At 37.3% G+C, this 20,925-nt stretch overlaps 1 protein-coding gene across 2 annotated transcripts in view; it reads left to right on the top strand.

Moving 5' to 3' along the window:
• The window catches only part of adam22 (ADAM metallopeptidase domain 22), a 90,692-nt gene that overhangs the window by 67,941 nt on the left and 1,826 nt on the right, over positions 1–20,925 (top strand). Inside the window, exons 17-31 of one of the 2 annotated variants that reach the window (XM_059340304.1) lie at positions 1,445–1,537; positions 2,912–2,992; positions 3,100–3,150; positions 3,234–3,297; positions 3,700–3,805; positions 3,893–4,012; positions 5,617–5,785; positions 7,431–7,542; positions 8,305–8,395; positions 10,680–10,733; positions 11,032–11,139; positions 12,288–12,388; positions 12,731–12,797; positions 18,281–18,404; positions 19,376–20,925. The exon at positions 19,376–20,925 is cut by the window's right edge and continues 1,826 nt beyond it. In XM_059340304.1, the coding sequence (XP_059196287.1) occupies positions 1,445–1,537; positions 2,912–2,992; positions 3,100–3,150; positions 3,234–3,297; positions 3,700–3,805; positions 3,893–4,012; positions 5,617–5,785; positions 7,431–7,542; positions 8,305–8,395; positions 10,680–10,733; positions 11,032–11,139; positions 12,288–12,388; positions 12,731–12,797; positions 18,281–18,404; positions 19,376–19,396 (1,362 nt within the window). In that variant the 3' untranslated portion in view covers positions 19,397–20,925. Of the gene's footprint in view, positions 1–1,444; positions 1,538–2,911; positions 2,993–3,099; positions 3,151–3,233; positions 3,298–3,699; positions 3,806–3,892; positions 4,013–5,616; positions 5,786–7,430; positions 7,543–8,304; positions 8,396–10,679; positions 10,734–11,031; positions 11,236–12,287; positions 12,389–12,730; positions 12,798–18,280; positions 18,405–19,375 lie in introns of both variants that reach the window. The other variant, XM_059340302.1, reaches the window with a different exon arrangement.

Below are 20,925 nucleotides of genomic sequence, written 5' to 3'. Positions count from 1 at the left end.
AGGTTTTCATTATTGATTAAGGTTTAAAAAAGCCTTCCATCTTTTCTAAACAGCTCATCATGCAGTTGAAAACTGCACAGTAAGAATAACCAAAGTGCTAATAGAGCAGTTAGGGAGAAGTAACCAATTCGTCAAAAAAAGAAAAAAAAAGAAGCCTATTATGTATTTAGGATTTTTAGGATACACCCCCAGCCTCACAGAATTGTATTCGAAAAAAATAAATAAAAGTAAAAGGGATCACTGATGCATTATGAAAACTACACAGTAAAAATAACCAAAGTGCTAATAGAGCAGTTAGGGAGAAGTAACCATCAAATTTGTAAAAACAACAACAACAACAACAACAACAACAAAAACAAAACAAAAAAACAACAACAACAACAAAAAACAAAAACAAAAGAAGCCTTTTAAGTATTTAGGATTTTTTTAAGATAAAAGAAAAGCAAATACAAACAGAGGAAATTATCTGCTCAAAATCCATTCAACATGCTTGTTTACTCCTACAATGAGTGCATTCACTGTCTGGGTTATTTATACAGTGTATGTGTTATTGTTATGCATTGAATATAACATGAAAAATCAATAAAATATGCCACTGATTCAGGGGTCGTCAGTTTACTCACTGATATAAAAGGAGTTCCCTAAGGAAAGACTGCTGCAGATGACTGGACGTAACACAGAGTTGTACTATTATGAAGGGTTAACTTGATAATCATCCGAGGTCAAAGTGGTTTGCTAATTACCCAACAACAAAACCACCTGCTGTGTCGGACTAATGAGAGGTAATGAAGTAATGCGTTTGGAGAAATCAAGTAGCTGTGTACACAGTGATAACCGTTTGTCCAGAGAGACTTCTGTTTAAACAGATTATACAGTGAGATTTAATAATGTGTTACATGATAAAACTTCAAATCAAAAGAAAACACCTGAGAGCAGTTTCCTGGTTGTTTGTGTTTCAGGAGTGTGCCAAACTCACCACTTCCAACAATAGCTAGGAAAACACTTATGACAAATATAAGATATGCATAAGCTCTTATGTACTGTATTGTATTAACATGGATGGATTACTGAACAGTCCCACTGGGCACCGGTCCAGGGGCCCGACTTGTCAGAGGTCCCCCTGAAAAAACGTGAAAATGTACAGGTTACGTACCGTAACCTTGAAGAGACTTAACATGAGCATGACGTGACTGCAAAGAGGCACAAAGAGATTCAGAACAGCCATAAAAAGGGAAAAAACAACCACAGCAGGAAACGAAATAACTACAATGAGACTCAAAACGACTTTAAAAAGAGACAAAGCAATAAATGAGACAAAAAATAACTACAAAACAAAAAAAAAAATTATGATTTAATTTAATTTAATCATGTGTTACATGATAAAACTTACATCAAATTAAAAAGAAAACACCTGAGAGCAGTTTCCTGGTTGTTTGTGTTTCAGGAGTGTGCCAAAGAGGGCGAGGCCTGCTGTGACAAGTGCACCCTGACTCAAGGCTCCAAGTGTAGCAATGGACTCTGCTGCAGCAAGTGTCAGGTACAGGACTCCTTCATCCTCAGTAAAACAGACGCAATTACTACACATGGCATGAAGCTGAAGGATGATGTCTATTATGGTCTACAAGTGGACATTTCTGTGATTTTACATTCATTTATTCGTCTCTGGTTTCCAAGACTTTGTTTTAATAGGTTAATTCAATTTGGAGTAATATTGCGTATATATATAATATTGGAGTAATAACCTTAGTTTTTTATATACAGTACAGGCCAAAAGTTTGGACACACCTTCTCATTCAATGCGTTTTTCTTTATTTTCATGACTATTTACATTGTAGATTCTCACTAAAGGCATCAAAACTATGAATAAACACATATGGAATTATGTACTTAACAAAAAAGTGTGAAATAACTGAAAACATGTCTTGTATTTTAGATTCCTCAAAGTAGCCACCCTTTGCTTACTAGAATATAAGACATGTTTTCAGTTATTTCACACTTTTCTGTTAAGTACATAATTCCACATGTGTTCATTAATAGTTTTGATGAATTTACAATGTCAATAGTCATGAAAATAAAGGAAACGCATTGAATGAGAAGGTGTGTCCAGACTTTTGGCCTGTACTGTATACAGTCATGGAAAAATTATTAGACCATTTTTTCTTCTATTTATTGTTCATTTTAATGGCTGGTACAATTAAAGCTACACTTGTTTGGACAAATATAATGATAACGACAAAAATAGCTCAAAAGAGTTTAATTTAAGAGCTGATATCTAGCCATTTTCCATGGTTTTCTTGATAATAACCAAAATCATTATCAAGAAAACCATGGAAAATGGCTAGATATCAGCTCTTAAAATTAACAAGAAACTAAAGAAAACAGGGGTGGTCTAATAATTTAAAATTTTTATTTAAAAAAAAAATCTGTGGTGTTTTTTTTTTCTGTCAACTTTTATTTTATTTTCATATTTTATTGTTTTATAATTATTTTTTTATGTACATTGGGCTTTGTATTTGTATAAACAGTGCTATATAAATAAGTTTGAGTTGAGTTAAAACGACTAACAAATAAATCTTTTCTATGATTACAGTAGAGACATTTCTGTAAAATCTGACACCAACTCAAACATGTGACAATAATCTTGAAGAGTTTTGATTTTACTTTCATCGGACTACTAGTAAAATGTAATTACAGCCTCAGAATGAATAAAACAAAATGTAGTTGAGTTGTGTTTGGGTACACAGACTTGTCTAAGATGGACTTTGGGTAGTTTGGGATGTCAAAAGTTAAACGAGAGGGTGCATTGAACCACTAGATTGACAGGGTTGACTGATTAATCCCTGTTCCTCTGACACAAAGGCTAATAACAAACACCCAGAGTCTGTTTATTCTTTATTGTATGCTGCTACAGATGGAGTTCATGGGTGTTGTGTGCAGAGATGCAGTGAACGACTGTGACATCCCAGAAAACTGCACAGGAAACTCCAGCCAGGTGAGCATCAACTTGTCTCACACAATTTTCTGCAATTGCAACTACATACCTGTTAATCAGACAATAAATCATGGCATCTCTGAGGTTTTTTGTTTGTTTTTTTGCAGTGTCCACCAAATGTGCACAAGATGGATGGCTACACATGTGAAAAGGACCAGGTGAGATATTGAGATACTTCCCATTTAGAATGTATTCACCTCTGCACAGGTGACATTTTTTTAATCAATATTTCTTTCTACAGGGTCGCTGCTTCAATGGAAGGTGCAAAACCAAAGACAGGCAGTGCAAGTACATTTGGGGAGAGAGTAAGTGGAATAGTCCTATGTGCAAATCCATTTTGTACTGATTCATCTGCAAGAGACATGTAGAGATGTAAAAGAGACCACATGCATCTCTATTATTACACCTTTTTTTATTTTTTTATTTTTATTTATTTATTTATTTATTTTGTTCCTTTCATGAAAGTGGACAACAAAATGTGTACAGAGACACACTCTACACCTTCATGATTAGAAAGGAGCAGCAAGAAGAAAAAAATTCTTATGTTTGTCTGCCCCCTACTTGAACAATAAAAATAAAAAAAGATGGTCTGACATCACATACAATGGATTTTCAGTAGCCTACACCAACAAAACTTTGATTTGGTAGAGATCAACTCCTCAAGCTGTGACTTTGATTGTTTTTTTTGTTTTTTTTATCTCCCTCAGAGGCAACAGCGGCCGACAAGTTCTGCTACGAGAAGTTAAACATCGAAGGGACAGAGAAAGGCAACTGTGGGAAGGACAAAGACACCTGGATCCAGTGTAACAAACAGTGAGCAACTCCTTTCTGTGACTGAAATAGTCTTTAATGGTCTTATTTTTACTCTTCGTGATGTTTGGTATCATCTCTGTGTTTCAGGGATGTTCATTGTGGGTACCTGCTGTGCTCCAACATCTCACCCGCCCCACGTCTGGGAGAGCTGCAGGGAGGGCTGACCTCTTTCTCAGTCGCCCGCCACAGTGCCTCTCTTGACTGCAGGTACACAGTGAAAACACTTCCTAAAATACACAAAGCCCAAACCAGCAGCCTGAAAAAGACTGTTGTGTCTTTCATCTCTGGACTAGTTTTGTTCCAAGGTTCTGTCTTTCCAATAGTTAGGAAAACTCTGGACAGCTGAATAAAAGCAACATTAAGTGTGAAAGAATACTGACGTTTTAACCCTATAAAGCCAAGTGTATCATATTTGATACACAAGTTTTTGAGAACTCTACATCATCATTGTGATCTTTTTTTCCTGAAAAACTTTCTTTTCTTCATGTGTTGAAGAAGAAAAAAAGAGCAACAAATTGCACAAAAATACCAGATGTAGCAAAAAAGATATGCAGGTTCCACTGGTGGATCAGTCATTTCTGCGGGAAAACTTCATATCGGCAGATGTATGATGTTGTGTTATATGGAAAAAAAATATTTTGCATGTTTGAGGAAAATGATAAAAGGAAGTCAAAGTATTAATAGGTTAAAAATGTTGGGTGTTATATGTTTTTGTTAGTTCAAGAAAAACAAACTGTGAGCAACACTGTGAGCACAAAAAGACCTGATGTATCAAATATGATACAAATTAGAATTCATATATGCCTATTGATATTGGATTTTTTTATTTGTCAGCAGGTTCATCAAACACTTTTTTCATGGTTCAGGCTTTATAGGGTTAAACTCACCACTTCCAACAATAGCTAGGAAAACACTTATGACAAATATAAGACATGCATAAGCTCTTATGTACTGTATTGTATTAACATGGATGGATTACTGAACAGTCCCACTGGGCACCGGTCCAGGGGCCCGACTTGTCAGAGGTCCCCCTGAAAAAAAGTCCAAAATGTACAGGTTACATACCGTAACCTTGAAGAGACTTTACATGAGCATGACATGACTGCAAAGAGGCACAAAGAGATTCAGAACAGCCATAAAAAGGGAAAAAACAACCACAGCAGGAAACGAAATAACTACAATGAGACTCAAAACGACTTTAAAAAGGGACAAAGCAGCAAATGAGACAAAAAATAACTACAAAACGACAAAAACAATTATAAGGAGAGATGAAACAACTATAAAAAGTTCTTGCTCCTACAGTCATGGAAAAAATGATTAGACCATTGTTTTCTTCAATTTCTTGTTCATTTTAATGCCTGGCACATCTAAAGGTACATTTGTTTGGACAAAATTAATAATAACAACAAAAAAAGCTGATATGACTTTAATTTAAGAGCTGATTTCTAGCCATTTTCCACAGTTTCCTTGATAATAACCAAAATCATTATCAAGAAAACCATGGAAAATGTCTAGATATCAGCTCTTAAATTAAACTCATATGACCTATTTTTGTTGTTATTATTATTATATTTTTCCAAACAAATGTACCTTTAGATGTAGCAGTCATCAAATGAACAAGAAAGCAAGGAGAAAACAAGGGTGGTCTAATCATTTTTTCCAAGACTCTATGTAGCAAGGACGGTGAGATTTTTTGCCTGTCTGATCCCAGGGACCCATTGCGCTGTGGTCCATGTGCGTTAACATACATTTGAGACAGACTTTCTCACGTTAAGTGCTGTGTGAGTGACTCAGGTGTGTTTGTTGTTCAGTGGTGCTCACGTGCTGATCGACGGAGACACTGACCTGGGATACGTGGAGGACGGGACGGCCTGTGGGACGGACCGCATCTGTTTCAATCACAAATGTCTCCCCGTCCAACAGTTTAACTTCAGTACCTGTCCTGGGACATATGACAAGACCGTCTGCTCTGGACACGGGGTACACACACACACACAGACACACACACAGACACACACACACACACACACACACACACACACATACACATTCTTGTACTTATACCTTTGTGAGGACCTTCATTGGAACAGTGAATTCCCTTGCAAGGTTATAATAGTTTTGGATTTTTCATCAGTTTTAGTTTTAATTTCGGTGTGAGTTTCTAGAGTGAGTTTGCTAGTTTTAGTTAATTTTTTATTTTTTGAAATGCTTTAGTTTTAGTTTAGTTTTTCTTAGTTGTAGTTTTTTGTAATGGGGTATTTGTTGGGTGGGAGATTAAAAGAGATCACAGTAAATTTTGCCTTTATTTCCTTTGTTTTATCCATCTTCATTATGTATGAAAAAAGTTGACAACGATGAAAACGAAGGACATTTTCACTATAATTGTAGTTAGTTTTGTAACCACACAATACAGTTTCAGTTAGTTATCATTATCATGTAACCTTTAACCCTTAAAACAAAGTCTGAACTCTCAACATTTGCAAAAATGTCCTCACTCTGTTGGTTAAAAACGTGTTCTGGTCCTCACTATGTAGGAAGTACAAGAACACACACACACACACACACACACAAATCTATCTATTACTTCAGCACCATAGAGATTTCAGAGTTATGGTCTAACTTGCACACACTTTATTTAGATAAAGAATTAATGAGTCATGCAGACGACATTAATAAATCTATCTAACAAATCACTCTCTCTGCTACAAGATGGAGAGAGGGGATGGAAAAATCTATCTACAGTGCATTCAGAAAATACTCAGACCGCTTCACATTTTTCACATTTTGTTATGTTGCAGCCTTATACTAAAATAATTTAAATACATTTTTCCCCTTTACCAACCTACACTCAATACACCACGATGACAAAAGAACCAACTTAATTGAATTGTTTCATTTGGTAACACCTAAATGAATTAAGTTCTTTCAAATTAATGTAATAAGTTAGATTAACACAATTGATTTTAAGTTAATTTGAAAGAACTTAATTCGTTTAGGTGTTACCAAATGAAACAATTCAATTAAGTTGGTTCAACTATTTTCTTTTTTCAGTGCACAATGACAAAGTGGAAACAGAATTTTATACATTTTTGATAATTCATTAAAAAGGAAAAGCTGAGTCTTCTTGAGTATGACGTTACAAGCTTTGCACTGTTATTATATTTTTTGTTTTTGTTTTTACAATTTTGTTAAAGTTAATAATAATAACAATAATGACAACAATAATAACAATAATAATAGTGATAATTTAAACAATTTTAGCATAAGATATATGTCCAAGCATAGACATGTTTATTTTATTTATTTATATGCCATGATTTATTTATTTAAAAAGATATATATCACGAGTGGTGAAAATTCAGGATGACAACAGATTATAACATTTTTCGCCATGTGTGACTTATATTTAAAATTTCATGAGTTTTGGGATATGTTCAGGCAGTGAAAAATGCAATCATTTCGTCAAGAGAATAAAAAAAAAAAAAAAAAAAAAAATAATCATTCAAAATACAATAGGGAACTTGTAGGTCGTTGCCTAAATTTTAGTCTTTTTTTACTCTTCACTATTTATAAACGCCATGTGCTGCAAGGGTTCACTATATGTATTTTTACCTTCATGCCGTAGGTGTGCAGTAGTGAGCTGAAGTGTGTGTGTTACCTGGGCTGGGCAGGAGAGGACTGTAACTCCACGTCTCCTCTCAGTTACCTCGTGGTCGGACCCACTGCTTCAGTTTCAGGTGAGAGAAGTTAACTCTCTCACTATTTGCTGCCTCTATCTATACCTCTCTTCATCACACATTTTCAGCACATATTCTTCTTCCTCTTGATTCAGGCATCTCTGCTTTCCATTACATACCTCTCAGCTACTTTCAGTTCTTAATTTAAACTCCCTCCTTTTTCACCGATCCCATTCACAAACAGTATGTTATTATTATTTTTTTTGCTTTAGCTTCTGTGTCGGGTTTCATGTCTGCTCATTAAAAACCTGCTGCATTTGTATTCACTGAACCATGCATGTCATTCTTTTTGTTTGTCATTATTTTCACACTCATTCTTTGTCGACAGGCTGATGTCTTTGACGGAGTGACTTGAGGTCAGATTTGAGTTCCTTTTCATTGTATTTGTCCGGTCTTTGATGTCATTTCCCGGTCCTCTTCCTCTCTCACCCCACCTCCAGCTTCACCTCAGTCGGTTAATTGTGACCATGATTGAGTCAAAAAACAAGCAGTTTGTAATGTTGACCTGTTTGGGAACTGACTGCACATGTAATGTTCCCCTCAGAGTCGTGCTGAGGGGTGACAGCAGTGTGGTTGTTCTCAGTTTCGCCCCCCTTGTTCTCCTTTTACACTTTTCCTGCTAAATGTTCTGTGTTTTTGTGTTCTGCTGCAGTGTTTTGTGGTTTGTGTATCCCCTTGTGTCCACCTGATTCAGGAAACAAGAGATACACATTCAATTAACACACACTGGCCTCCCCACTCTTCTCTCTCCCTCTGTCTCAGGTATCACCAGCACCAACATCATCATCGGGGCCATCACAAGCTCCATCCTCTTCCTCGCCCTCATTCTGGCTGTGACGGCCTGGTGTTACAAGTGAGTGTCCCTGTGTGAAGATTTTTACACTGCAAAAAAGCCAACTTGTATTTTTTGGCCTAAAACAGTGATTTAATTTGGTAAAACTTGGAAATATAAATGATTGACATTTAGGGCAATAATGTAAGTTAGCACAACAAAGGAAGCCAGTTGTCTGCTCAAAAACAAGTTGGTGAGTTGTTGTTACTTATATCTTTAAGTTGGGGTTCACAACAAGGGACAATAGTTCTGATAACTCTTATTTCTTTGTTGTGAAATTCTGTCATTAGCGAAAGCTAGCGGCTAACTGATGCTAGCGGCTAACTGATGCTAGCGGCTAACTGACGTTAGCGGCTAAATGATGCTAGCGGCGCTGCTTGTTACAGCAACAAGAGTAGCCATTAGCGTATCAATGCTAACTCAAAATTGTGGTCACAACGTTAGCTGACATTTCATAGCGGCGTTACAATCGTGCCAGAGAAATTCAGAGTTGAGCAAACTCAAAAACAAAACTTAAAATATTTAGTTTAATTGTCCAACTTAAAATTTTATCGAAGTTTGTTGCCTTGAAATTTTGAGTTCACCCAACTTTTCATTTTTTGCAGTGTATCAGTGGTTGGGAAAATAAGACAATTTTCCTTCTTGTGAACCAGACAATAATCTTAGGTCTTGAAGGGATAGTTTAGATTGTTTCAATTTGGATTGTGAGAATCAGGCAGTAGTACTGACATGAATGCTAATTGACGTGGGCAGCAGCAAAATGTATTTTAGGCACCTAAACAAATCGCTATATGTACATGCTATATTCAGACAGCCCTGTTTAAGTTCAGCCCTAATAGGCCACTCATTGAAATACTTGATTGAACAATTGAATATTTCTACCTTAAAAGTGTTATCCAAGGATATTAATTTTTAGACTTTTACTTTTGTTACTATTTTCCAAAATGTTAGATTCTTTTATGTTGCAAATCGAGGTCAATTCAATTATTATTTTTATTACTATGATTGTCATTATTATTATTATTATTATTATTATTATTATTATTATCAAAATCAAATCAAACTTTATTTATATAGCGCTTTTCATACATAAAAATGCAACACAAGGTGCTTTATAAAAAAAAAGAATAAAAACAAACAATAAAAATGACAAAACCCACCCCTCCCTCCCCCACATACACATTTGTAAGTATACATACACAAACATGCACACACGCATTTAGTCATACAAGCACACAAACACACACACAGCACATATTGATTGACAGTGTAGAGACATAGCAAGGCACCGAGGATCCAGATGAGGAAAAAATAATAATAATTATTATTATTATTAGAAGTAGTAGTATTTTATTATTATACTGATTGGTCAGATGCCATGGTGTCACTATCTGTGACTTTCCTGATCTTCGCTGATTGGCTGGGAGAAAACCATGTGGTCCTATGACCTCACAGAGAGGCTTTGGGACCCTGTTTTGGATGTCCGCTGAAATTACCAAATATGGTTATTTCCCCAATTTAAGTGGAGGGATCTGAAGACTCTTTCAAACCACCAGACCCCTCTGACAAAAACAGTCATTTACCTCATCGAACACAGGATTTGCTGCTCTACTGCTGCCTCTGTGGGTTAGTTTGTTGTGTTATTGTGGGACTTCTGTGTTTTTCATGGTTTGTTTCTGATTCACCAAAGTTCTCAACTCAACTCAACTCAACTTTATTTGTAAAGCACTTTAAAACAACAACAGCCGCAACAAAGTGCTGTACATAAACAAACAGAACAAGAGACAATAAAATAAATAAAACAGGAAATAAACACTAAAATAAATAGATTTATTGCTTTTTAAAAGACAATTTAAAAAACAATAAATAAAAGCAAACCATAAAACACTAAAAACAAGAGCAGAGTCTCATGCGTGGTTAAAAGCCAAGGAATAAAAATAGGTTTTAAGATGACTTTTAAAAATGGACAGTGAGGAGGCTTGTCTGATGTGTAACGGTAGCTCATTCCATAGTCTGGGGGCTGCAACAGAAAAAGCTCTGTCCCCTCTGAGCTTCAAACAAACAAGTTACACAAAAACAAACAAACTAACCAACAGAGGCAGCGGTGGACCATTAATTCTCATGTTCTGCAAACTAAAATTGCCTGTTTTTGTCAGTGAAGTCTGGTGGCTTTAAAGAGAGCATAGATAACAGTTCCAGCTACCCGCCACTACCAAAAAAATCATTCATAGCAAAGTCGATATTGCTTCGATTTTTTAAAGTTGTAATATTGTTGCACTGAGGATATTTGTATTTCTCTTCACAGGAGCTACAAGCAGAGACGTAAAGATGAGTCTGATGTTCACCGAAGATACTGCCGGTTTGCTCTCTTTACACTTTATTTAAAATGTGTTGCATTTATGTTGATTTTACAGGAAATGTACATGTTTTGAGAGTTCTATAAGGGTTTTTTCTAGTATACAGTGGTATTTTATTGCTTCTAATTTTACTGAAGTAACTGACACTTTACAAATTAAGTGAAAATTACAGCTCAAATAAAAACAAGAACATTTTTAATCATCATAGATCTGCAATAAATAACTTTGTAAGAATATCTGTAGGGGGATTTCCTTAATTGCTGTGATTTTGTATCTTAAAGCTTTTGTTTGTATTTCCAGGCAAATGCCCCCAGGTGACTATGTCACAAAGCCTGGGGACGCAGACTCAATATACAGCGACATGCCTCCGGGTGTCAGCACAAACTCCGGCTGCAGCTCCAAGAAGAGGTCAGCCTGCCTGTCGCACCTGCAGATTTGCACCTTGTCCTTCAGTCCCTCCATCCCATCCTTTTTTTCTCAGAACATCTCACTGTTTGGCTTCAGGTGTGCCATTTCATCCTCACTCATTAATTCGCTGGCAATTGTGTATGTGTGTGTGTGTGTGTGTGTGTGTGTGTTGGGTGCTCTAAATCAGCTATTCTCAACCTTGGGGTCGGGACCCCAATTGGGGTCGCGAGATGATTTCTGGGGGTCGCCAAATCATTTTGGAAGTCAGCTCTGTCTCCACTGTGTTAAAGTGTTCATGTGTTAATGTGTTTTAGTCTTTTTGGTCACTTAATGTCTTTTTTTGGTCATTTTGTGTGTTATTTGGTAATTTTGTGTCTTTTTTTGATCATTTTGTGGTCAATTTGTGTCTTTTTTAGTCATTTTGTGTCTTTTTTTGATCATTTTGTGGTCAATTGGTGTCTTTTTTGGTCATTTTGATCCCTTTTTTTGGTCATTTTCTGTCTTTTTGGGGTCATTTTGTGTCTTATTTTGGTCATTTTGTTTCTTTTTTTGGTCATTTTGTGTGTTTTCTTGTCATTTTGTGTGTTTTTTGGTCATTTTGAGTCTTTTTTTGTGTGTTTTTTTATTATTTTGTGTTCAATTTGTGTCTTTTTTGGTCATTTTGTTTCCTTATTTTGGTCATTTTGTTTCTTTTTTGGGTGATCTGAACTGTGCATGTGAGATTGTGTTCAGTGAGCGGGGGTCGCGGACAACATGCATGTTAAATTGGAGGTCGCGACTCAAAAAGGTTGAGAACTACTGATCTAAATCACTAGTGTGTTCATATCAGCTTTCATTATGTGTCTCTTGCTGTGAACATTTTGAAGTTGGATCAAAATGTTTTCTAAATTATGATCATTTTGCTGATGGATAATTGAGCTGGAAATATGTCCTAACGACATTTCTCATATCATGTCTCGTTCAGCTGCCATGATATTGCTTCACGGCTCATAATGTTGCCATCTGCTGCAATGGTGTCCTCATAATCAGCCTTTCCCTCCTCGTCTCCGCTAATGCAACAGAAGCAGAACAGCGTGCTGTGATTTGTAGCAGCTTGGACGGACGATGTACTGATAATTCTGCCCATGCGTGTGTGTGTGTGTGTGTAGGTCTAATGGCCTATCCCACTCATGGAGCGAGAGAATCCCAGATGCCAAACACATCGCTGACATCTGTGAAAACGGGCGACCGAGGAGCAACTCGTGGCAAGGTAACACACAGCTCCTCACTCAGACTCTACATGCACTGAATTTCATGTGGGAGTCTTAAAAAGAAAGTGTTTGTTTACCCAAAAGAATTACAGAAAAGAAAACATTTCATACCTTGAGCAATATTGTAAATTTTATCCAAACTTATGTAGCTCTAACACGAGAAATTCTTCAGAAGAAATAAGTGCTGCTTTTTCCTAAATATGTTTTTGGGAACAAACGCATCACAGCCTTTTTTATACATGTTCTCTCTCTGCATTAAACATCAGCCCCCAGAAAATAGTTTTCATGTGTTTGTATATGTTTGTTTTTAAAGTGTCTATTTATGTTGTGTTTCTCTTCAGGAAATCTGAGCGGAAATCGCAAGAAACTGAGAGGAAAGAAGTTCCGCGCTCGCTCCAACTCCACAGAGTAAGTTCCTTCAGCGAGTTGGTCACGTTGTGAGGTTGATGAATACTGTACATGAGATGTTCAGATAAGGAAAAGCTCTAGTGGAAAACAGACTTATTGGGTTCTTTTAAAGGTAATGGTTATGGTTTATATTTTATTTTTTATGTCAACAAATGCCATGAAAAGACCAAAACAAACAATGTTAATTGTTATTTAGTAATTTCTCCACTTGTTCCTGAAGATGTGGAACAATTGGAACAACATGTGTCAGTAAAAAAAAGGCGAACTAATCATCAATCAAATAATCAATAGTCATTTTGTTTGGAACTACTTTCAGCCATGGATGAATACACACTTGGTTAGCCTTGAGAGTATTTAGAGCAGACACACAGACTGAGCACTTTATCAATCTCTGCTAGAAAATGTACAGTTACAGCAGCAGGATCAGTTTACTGCTGTTTTTTTCCCATTAGATTTGTTGACGATAAAGGGCTGTTCACACCACAAAAATAGCTTTAATGATAACTTGATGATAACCATAATGATAACAACGTGAGCATCCACATAAATGAATGATAAAGTTCTGAAAACAGCAGCACCAAGCACACGCCTCATGCTCCAGATTCGTTTCAGTGTTTCCTAAATACCATCAATTAGCCTACAGAAAAGAGGTAGTCAGAAACTGCAGATAGGCTACAAAGTCTTCATAGCGTTTAATATTAATGGAGGAAAAAGTGTTCAGATCCCTTACTCAAGTAAAAGTACTAATACCACACACTGAAATGACTCCACTACAAATAAAAGTCCTGCATTCAAAACTTACTGAAGTAAAAGCACAGAAGAATCAGCATCAAAATGTACTTAAAGTATCAAAAGTAAAAGTACTTGTTATGCAGAATGGACCCACGCACATTGTATATATATATATATATATATATATATATACACTCCTGGTCAAAAGTTTTAGAACACTCCAACTTTTCCAGAATTTTATTGAAAATGATGCAGTTTAATGTCTCAGTGTACTCTGAAATTAATGCATATAACAAATAAACAATTGAAGTATAAAAAATGAATTGTAGAATCAGTTTAGAAAGGAAAATGTATTCTAAACTGTTGACTCATGGAAGTAGCACCTTAACAGAAAGAACAGCTGAACACACTCAATGGAAACCAAATATTCTTCAGAAAGTTCTTCCCAACTCTGTTGCAGAAGTTCCCTTAAATGTGGAGCAACTTGTAGGTTGTAAGTGATCAAGAAAAGTTGGGACACCTGTAGGAATTGGTAGCAACTTAGCAACTTTCAAGGCTTGATCAACCTCCGTTGCTGCAGAACTGCTTTAAGTTTTAAACCCCTTTCTTGTTCCCTGAAAAAGGCCTACTTGTATAATTCTGAAATGTACATTATTTTTCAGTTTTGGTTAACCTTACCTTTTTTTATATACCTCTGGCAGTTCACCACTTACCTCTGTACCCTTTCAAGCTGTTGATTGGACTTGAACGGCTTGAATTTCAATAAAAAACTGGAAAAATTGGGGTGTTCTAAAACTTTTGACCGGTAGTGTATATATATATGTATATATATATGTATATATATACATATATATATATAAATATATATGTATATGTAGTATGCCTGTAAAATAACCACACAACTCATACAAGAAATGTATTTTTATATCAGAGCAGGAGAGAGTTATAAAAAAGTATCTGAGCCTCACAAGCTTGTTAAGTCACAAGACAGTGAGATCACGTTGCCTCCTTCAGTGTGAACTCAGTGCTCTTTTCTACCAAACCTCTGAGTCTTTTTAACTTTACTTAAGTAAAGTGTTCGCATATCTGCCTGTTGACTGTGAATGAGCAGGATGCATCGGCTGCCTCCCAGCCTGGCCTGTTGGTTTGTTTGTTTGTGGGTTTGAAGGTCTTGGCCTTAAAGTTGTCTGCAGTGCACCTTTTCTCACTGCGAGCATGAGACTGACCGCGAGCCGCTTGGAATGATGATGTGACATGTAACCAATATGCAACTGAGCCTGTAACACACGACACAGTTGTTTGTGATTTCCATGGTGCTGTTTTCATCTGAAACCACACACAGGTCTGTCCGTCATCTTCTCACCATTTTCTCAATTGCATCTTGGTGTTTGTTCAGAATATCTTTGCTCTGCTCTGCTTTCCTAAAATATTTCCTCTTCCTCTCTCCCTCCCAACACTCGCTTATTTCTGGAGATTTTCTGTCCTTTTTCAATTTCTTTTCCTTCCTTCCTTCCTTCCTTTTTCTCTCTTCTCCCCCTCCTTGTTTTGTGTCCATCACCCCCCTCCCTCCCTCCCCCTCCCACAGGTATTTAACCCCTCGCTTCAAAGAGTTTTATGATGTAACTAAATGGGTAGAAGATGTGAATAGAAACACTCAAGGACCTTACCTTAGGTATTACCTCAGACCATGTCCTGTACCCCACACGCTTGTCTAAAACCCCCTCACTTTTGATTTAATTTGTGGCTTGGTCAAGGAAAGTAACATTCAGCTCCAATCTGGACATTTCAAAGTAAAATCTCAGATAAAGTGTTATTTATAGCTGGCATGTTGCGACTTGAAGTTCCTAAAAGGGGTTGCTGCTGAGTATTAAAATACTTTTTGTGCTTTACATTAAAATATCCTATTTTACGTCATTCTTCCTTTTAGTTTGAGTGACATTCGTTTCTTTTTATTAGCTGCACTTCACTTTGCAGATTTTTTTTCTTCCAGCAAATCATCCTGCAAAACTCTGATGGCCCTTACTGCCTGTGCTAGTGTGACAGCTATTATTATATAATCATGTTATTCCTAATTTCTCCTTATTCCCTTCTTTGCTTCTCCCCCTCAGTCTCTTGTTGCCTCTGCATGTTGCGTGTCGTTCTGTCTGTAAGTGTCTGTATGTCGACCGTGCCTCGCTCTCAGTGACCTCCAGGTCTTTGCGTCAGTGTGATGTCACTGTCGAGCCAAACATTTTGAGCGCTGCGCTGACATCATCACTGTGGCAAACTGGAGGCCTCCACTCTGATCATGTCCGTAATAATAATAATAATAATAATTACAAGATCTGCTTAACGAGGACGCTCTCTCTCTGTAGAGCGTTGGTCCCGTGTTAGTGACTGTTTCTTCACTTCTCAACCTGGTCTCACAGGAATCCGTGAAATAGCCACGGATTTCACTTAACTCAAAATCCGTGGAATAGCCACGGAATCGCTCAAATTTCCGTGAAACGACAGTCATATCCCGTGGCTATTCCAACATACAAAGTGATTATGTACATTCACTGAGTGAATATTTAGAAAATAAAACATATATTTCTCGCTAGAAATGTGATCAAAATCCATTTTTATGCAGAAACTAAGTCAAAATATTGATTATTTTCACTAAAAAATGAGAGAACTGTCCGCCATGTTTTTTGTTCTGACCGCTGGGACCTTGAAAGTCACGTGACTTGGAACAAACCAATCGGAAAAGATATCAATGGAATAGCCACGGGATATGACTGTCATTAACTTGCATTGTAGCGAAATCCGTGTCAGTTTCACGGAAATTTGAGTGATTCCGTGGCTATTCCACGGATTTTGAGTTAAGCGAAATCCGTGGCTATTTCACGGATTTCTGTGAGACCAGGTTGTCACTTCTACAATCAGCACAGCAATGGATAGACCTTCACTGTGTCCAGGAGCACACTCAGGCCCCTCCCCCCATTATTACATTCACTGAAGGATGAAACAGTCTAAAACAGTGGAGATGTGGAGAGTTGCATCAAGGAGTCCTGGTTCCAAATTATTCATATTTTGATGCTCATGGCACCAGTTACAAAAGGGTTTGACCCTTTTGACACTTTTTCAAATAAAGTTGATAGTATTGAGATAAAAATGAAACATGTTCTCCTGACCCACAATCCTCTGGAAGCATACAGTCATGGAAAAAATGATTAGACCACCCTTGTTTTCTTCATTTTCTTGTTCATTTTAATGCCTGGTACAACTAAAGGTACATTTGTTTGTACAAATACAATGATAACAACAAAAAGTAGCTCATAAGAGTTTAATTTAAGAGCTGATATCTAGCCATTTTCCATGGTTTTCTAAATAATGATTTTGGTTATTATCATGAAAACCATGGAAAATGGCCAGATATCAGCCCTTTTTTCCCGTGACTGTAAGTTAAAGAGTTATATGGGATTTTTTTTTCTAGAAAAACACTTGTGGAACCAGCGCCCCCCAGCTCTCTCCACTACAATCCAGGTGTTTCTGACCACCACACAGCAGTGGTGTAAACAAGCTGCTGTACATGGGCCAGGCTCTCTGTGGTTGTTTTCACTGGACAGTCTGTTGTTGTCACCCAGCTCCGGTCTGGTCTGCTGTCCCAGTCACCTCATCAGACTCACTGCTCACACTGATCCAACTTTTGAAAATGACACACAGGCTCACAGCAGAAGTTACTTTAAGCGGCATATAACAGTGGCTAAAGCAGGGGTGTCAAACTCTGGCCCGTGGGCCAAATTTGGCCCACAGTGTAATTTTATTCGGCCTGCGAGGCAATACCAAATTATTATATTATTATTGTACTATAAAAGCTGACCCGCCGGTATTATACGGCGCATTTACCGCTAATACTACAAATCCCACAATGCCCTGCTGTTGTTTTGGCGCGTCAATCAGGACAGGACCCAGAAACGCTCCTCTGTGACAGTCGTCATAGCAACCTCAAGCTAGAGCTGTCTCCCAGCTACCCCTTCCCAAAAATGGAGGAAAGAAAGGCAGAATTTATTAACCTGTTGAAAAAGTTTATTTTGATATTTAAATCAGAAGGATGCAAATAGAAAAGAGGCACACGATTTTTATTTAATTTTTATTTAATAAATTAATGACACTGATGTGTTTTTTATTTGAAATTTTATTTTGCATGTCTGCACTATTTAGTTATATATTGTATGTTTAAAAGCGTTGCTGGTTCCATATTTAATGTTAAAGCAAAACATGTTTGGTATATATTAAAAGGTTTATTTGTTCAATGTTGGCCCGCGATTTTATTCAAGTTTTACATTTTGGCCCATTGTGTATTTGAGTTTGACACCCCTGGGCTAAAGGTACAAATTTTGGCCTGTTTGTGTGTCAGTGCCCGATGATGGAGAAATAGTAATGCTGTGGCAGGGTGCAGCATGTGAGTTGCAGGAAACTATGACTATGCCCACACCGCTGCTGGGAACCGTGCTCTGTACGGAGGTTGCCCCTAAAAGCTGAACTATGGTCACGCTTGTTTTTAACAGGGTCTGCCTGACTCTGTAGCAGCAGTTAGAGCTTTTAAGATCAACCTCAAGGTGAATAATTAGAGCAGCTCAAGGAGGTTGTTGCCCAAAGTCACAGATCTAACATTAGCTCCTGAGTCTCGCCTCATTTATCCATCTGTGTCTTTGGCCAACTTAATCTGAAACCAACCACAACATAAGAGGCAATGTTTTGATAATGTCATCTCTTGTTTTCCTCAGGACGCTATCCCCTGCAAAGTCTCCCACTTCCTCTACAGGATCTATTGCATCCAGCAGGAGATACCCGTACCCCATGCCCCCCCTCCCCGATGACCAGAGGAAAGCCAACAGGCAGAGTGCCAGGGCAAGTATCAATGTGGAGCACATTACATCATTTAAAGCCACGTTACAACACGGATTTAGCCATGATGAGTGATTTTCAATGCAGTAGATGTTCTGCAAAAAATATGGCAGGTCATTATGTACTATCTTAATATATAAAGTAGTTAGAAAATTGAATTCTTGCCCCCAGACTGAACTATAGACCAACTGGATAAGTCACAACCAGGAGCTGTATCTTGAGCTTGTTGCTGACAGAAACGTTTATTGTCTGTCTTGTGCTTTTTTAAAAATGTATATCTAGTTATGTATATATGGACCTTTTGAGGGCTTTTAAGACCCTTTTTTGTTTTTTATACATTTTATTATGCACATGAAACACAACATGAATGCATTAATAAATGACATAGTATAGTCTGCCATAAAAAAAAAAAAAATGTCTTAATATAATCTGTCACAAAAAATATATTTCAAAATTGTCATCATATACTATGTCACAAAACAGTCATAATGTTAAAGTATAGTTTGCCATTACAAATTTCCAAAAATGTCATAGGATAGGACATATTATACCAACATTTGTAGAGGCAAACTATACTATGACATTTTTTAGTATAGCATGCCATAAAAAATCACAAAAATGTCATTAAAAATTAATTAAAAATGTCCTTAAAAATAAAAAAATCTTATTGTATAGTGTCAATAATTTCTTTTTTTTATATATAAAACATATATAGTATACTATGACATTAAAAATGTAAAAAAAAATGGCATTGTATAGTTCTTCCACACAGCTGTCATAAAGAATATTTCACTAAAGTATGCAATGAAAAGAAAATATAAAACATTTCATAAAATCGTATGTCATTAACATTACAAAGACAAACCTATGTAAATAGGAAGTGAAGTGACAAATGTTAAAATGTCTTTTCTTTCTTTCTTTTCTTTCCCATCCCTTCCTTCTTTCTGTGGTTTCCTCTCCTGCTGCCTCCTCAGCTGTGGGAGACTTCAATATAACAGCCTTCTTACCAACTCTGCAAAAGACCTCGAGGAACTACACTTGTCTCTCCTTTTCTATGAACGAAAAACACAAAAATGAAACAAAATTGACTCTAAGCGATTTAAGAGAAAGAGAGAGAGAGAGCCCCCCACTGGAGTGGAAACAGGCAAAGGTGTGTGTGAGTGAGTGTGAACAAGCATCTCCGAGGCTGCGTCATTCAGTGGTTCTCTACAGGATGATGCTCAGTGCCGGCGGAGAAAAAACAACTCCACATTGACTCCAGACCCTCTGGAGCTCAGACTGAGCTGTTCCTGACTGCTCAGGCCTCATCTGTGGGACTGGAAGCCCCCCTCCACTCCGACTCCCCCGATACCTCTCCCAAAATCTCGACACAACCTCTTAACATCCTCTCTCATCATACTCACTTCAACACCCCTCTCCCCTGTTTGGAGCTCCTCTCTTAAGGAGCTAGGAGCAGATCATCATATCACATTGCATCTCTGGATTTGTTGGATTATTTTGACGCACGTGAATCACTGTAGAATCTCCGACACTGTATGCATGAGACAACCCTGTTTATCAGCAACCTCCTCCTACCGATAAGACGAGCAGAACAGCAGTCTGTATGAGAGGAAAGCATGCGAGGGGGCAGTGATTTTATACCTTCTGTAGGTGTAGACGCTTTCTCTCCACTATAGGTAACCCATATTGTATCACCAGTTAACGCCCATAGCCCATAACATGAACCCAACCTGAACCCGTCCTGTTCTCCCTCACATCGGTTTGTTTATGCGTGTGTAAATATGTACAGTAAGAATACACACAGAGTATGTTTTTGCTTTTATTTTGAAAGAGGACGTCTCTTCCTGCTGTATTGTGTTGTAGACAGAAGCGGATCTTTGTAGATAAGAGACCCTGCACTCGTTCTTCTGTCTGTGTTTCTATTTTTTTTTTCTCTCCCTCTGGCTTTTTTTCTGTGTGACTGTGACCTCTATAGCTTCCTCCATCCACAGCAGAATGTAAAAGTGTTTTTTCATATTATCTTAGCACTGGTTTTCATCCAATCTCTGGGAGAAACACACAGACATCTGGTAATGGCTGAGGAAGTATTGATAAAGATTTTGGCACATTGAGAATGTTGCTGTTGATGGGTATTATTTAGGATCATTTAAATAGTTTTATGTGCCATTCCTGAGTGAAATTAATGGGATGTGTTTGGTGTAGTTATAGACGTGCCACTTTTCACTCATGGTGGTTTTTTGGAAATTTCCCATTGATTATGTCAAGATGTGTTTAAGTTCCCCCTGATTCTACATTTTAGAGCGGTGTGCTCCCACTTTAACAATGGGCAGCACGTGAAGTCGCTCAGATGAATGTGAGAATAAAAGTGCGGTTGATGACCTGATTTGGCGAGGAATCTGGAAACTGTGATTGAAATGTGCATTTTGGATTTAGCTGTGATGATTGAGATATTTAGCCTTGTAAATGATTAACTATGCTGTACAGTGCTTGCTGTTTGAGCTTGTGAAGACCAACAGCATGACAG

This window comes from Centropristis striata, chromosome 8 (genome assembly GCF_030273125.1).
Source record: "Centropristis striata isolate RG_2023a ecotype Rhode Island chromosome 8, C.striata_1.0, whole genome shotgun sequence".
Classification (NCBI taxonomy): Eukaryota; Metazoa; Chordata; class Actinopteri; order Perciformes; family Serranidae; genus Centropristis; species Centropristis striata.
The sequence above is the reverse complement of the archived record's forward strand: the minus strand, read 5'-3'. Positions and strand labels throughout refer to the sequence as shown.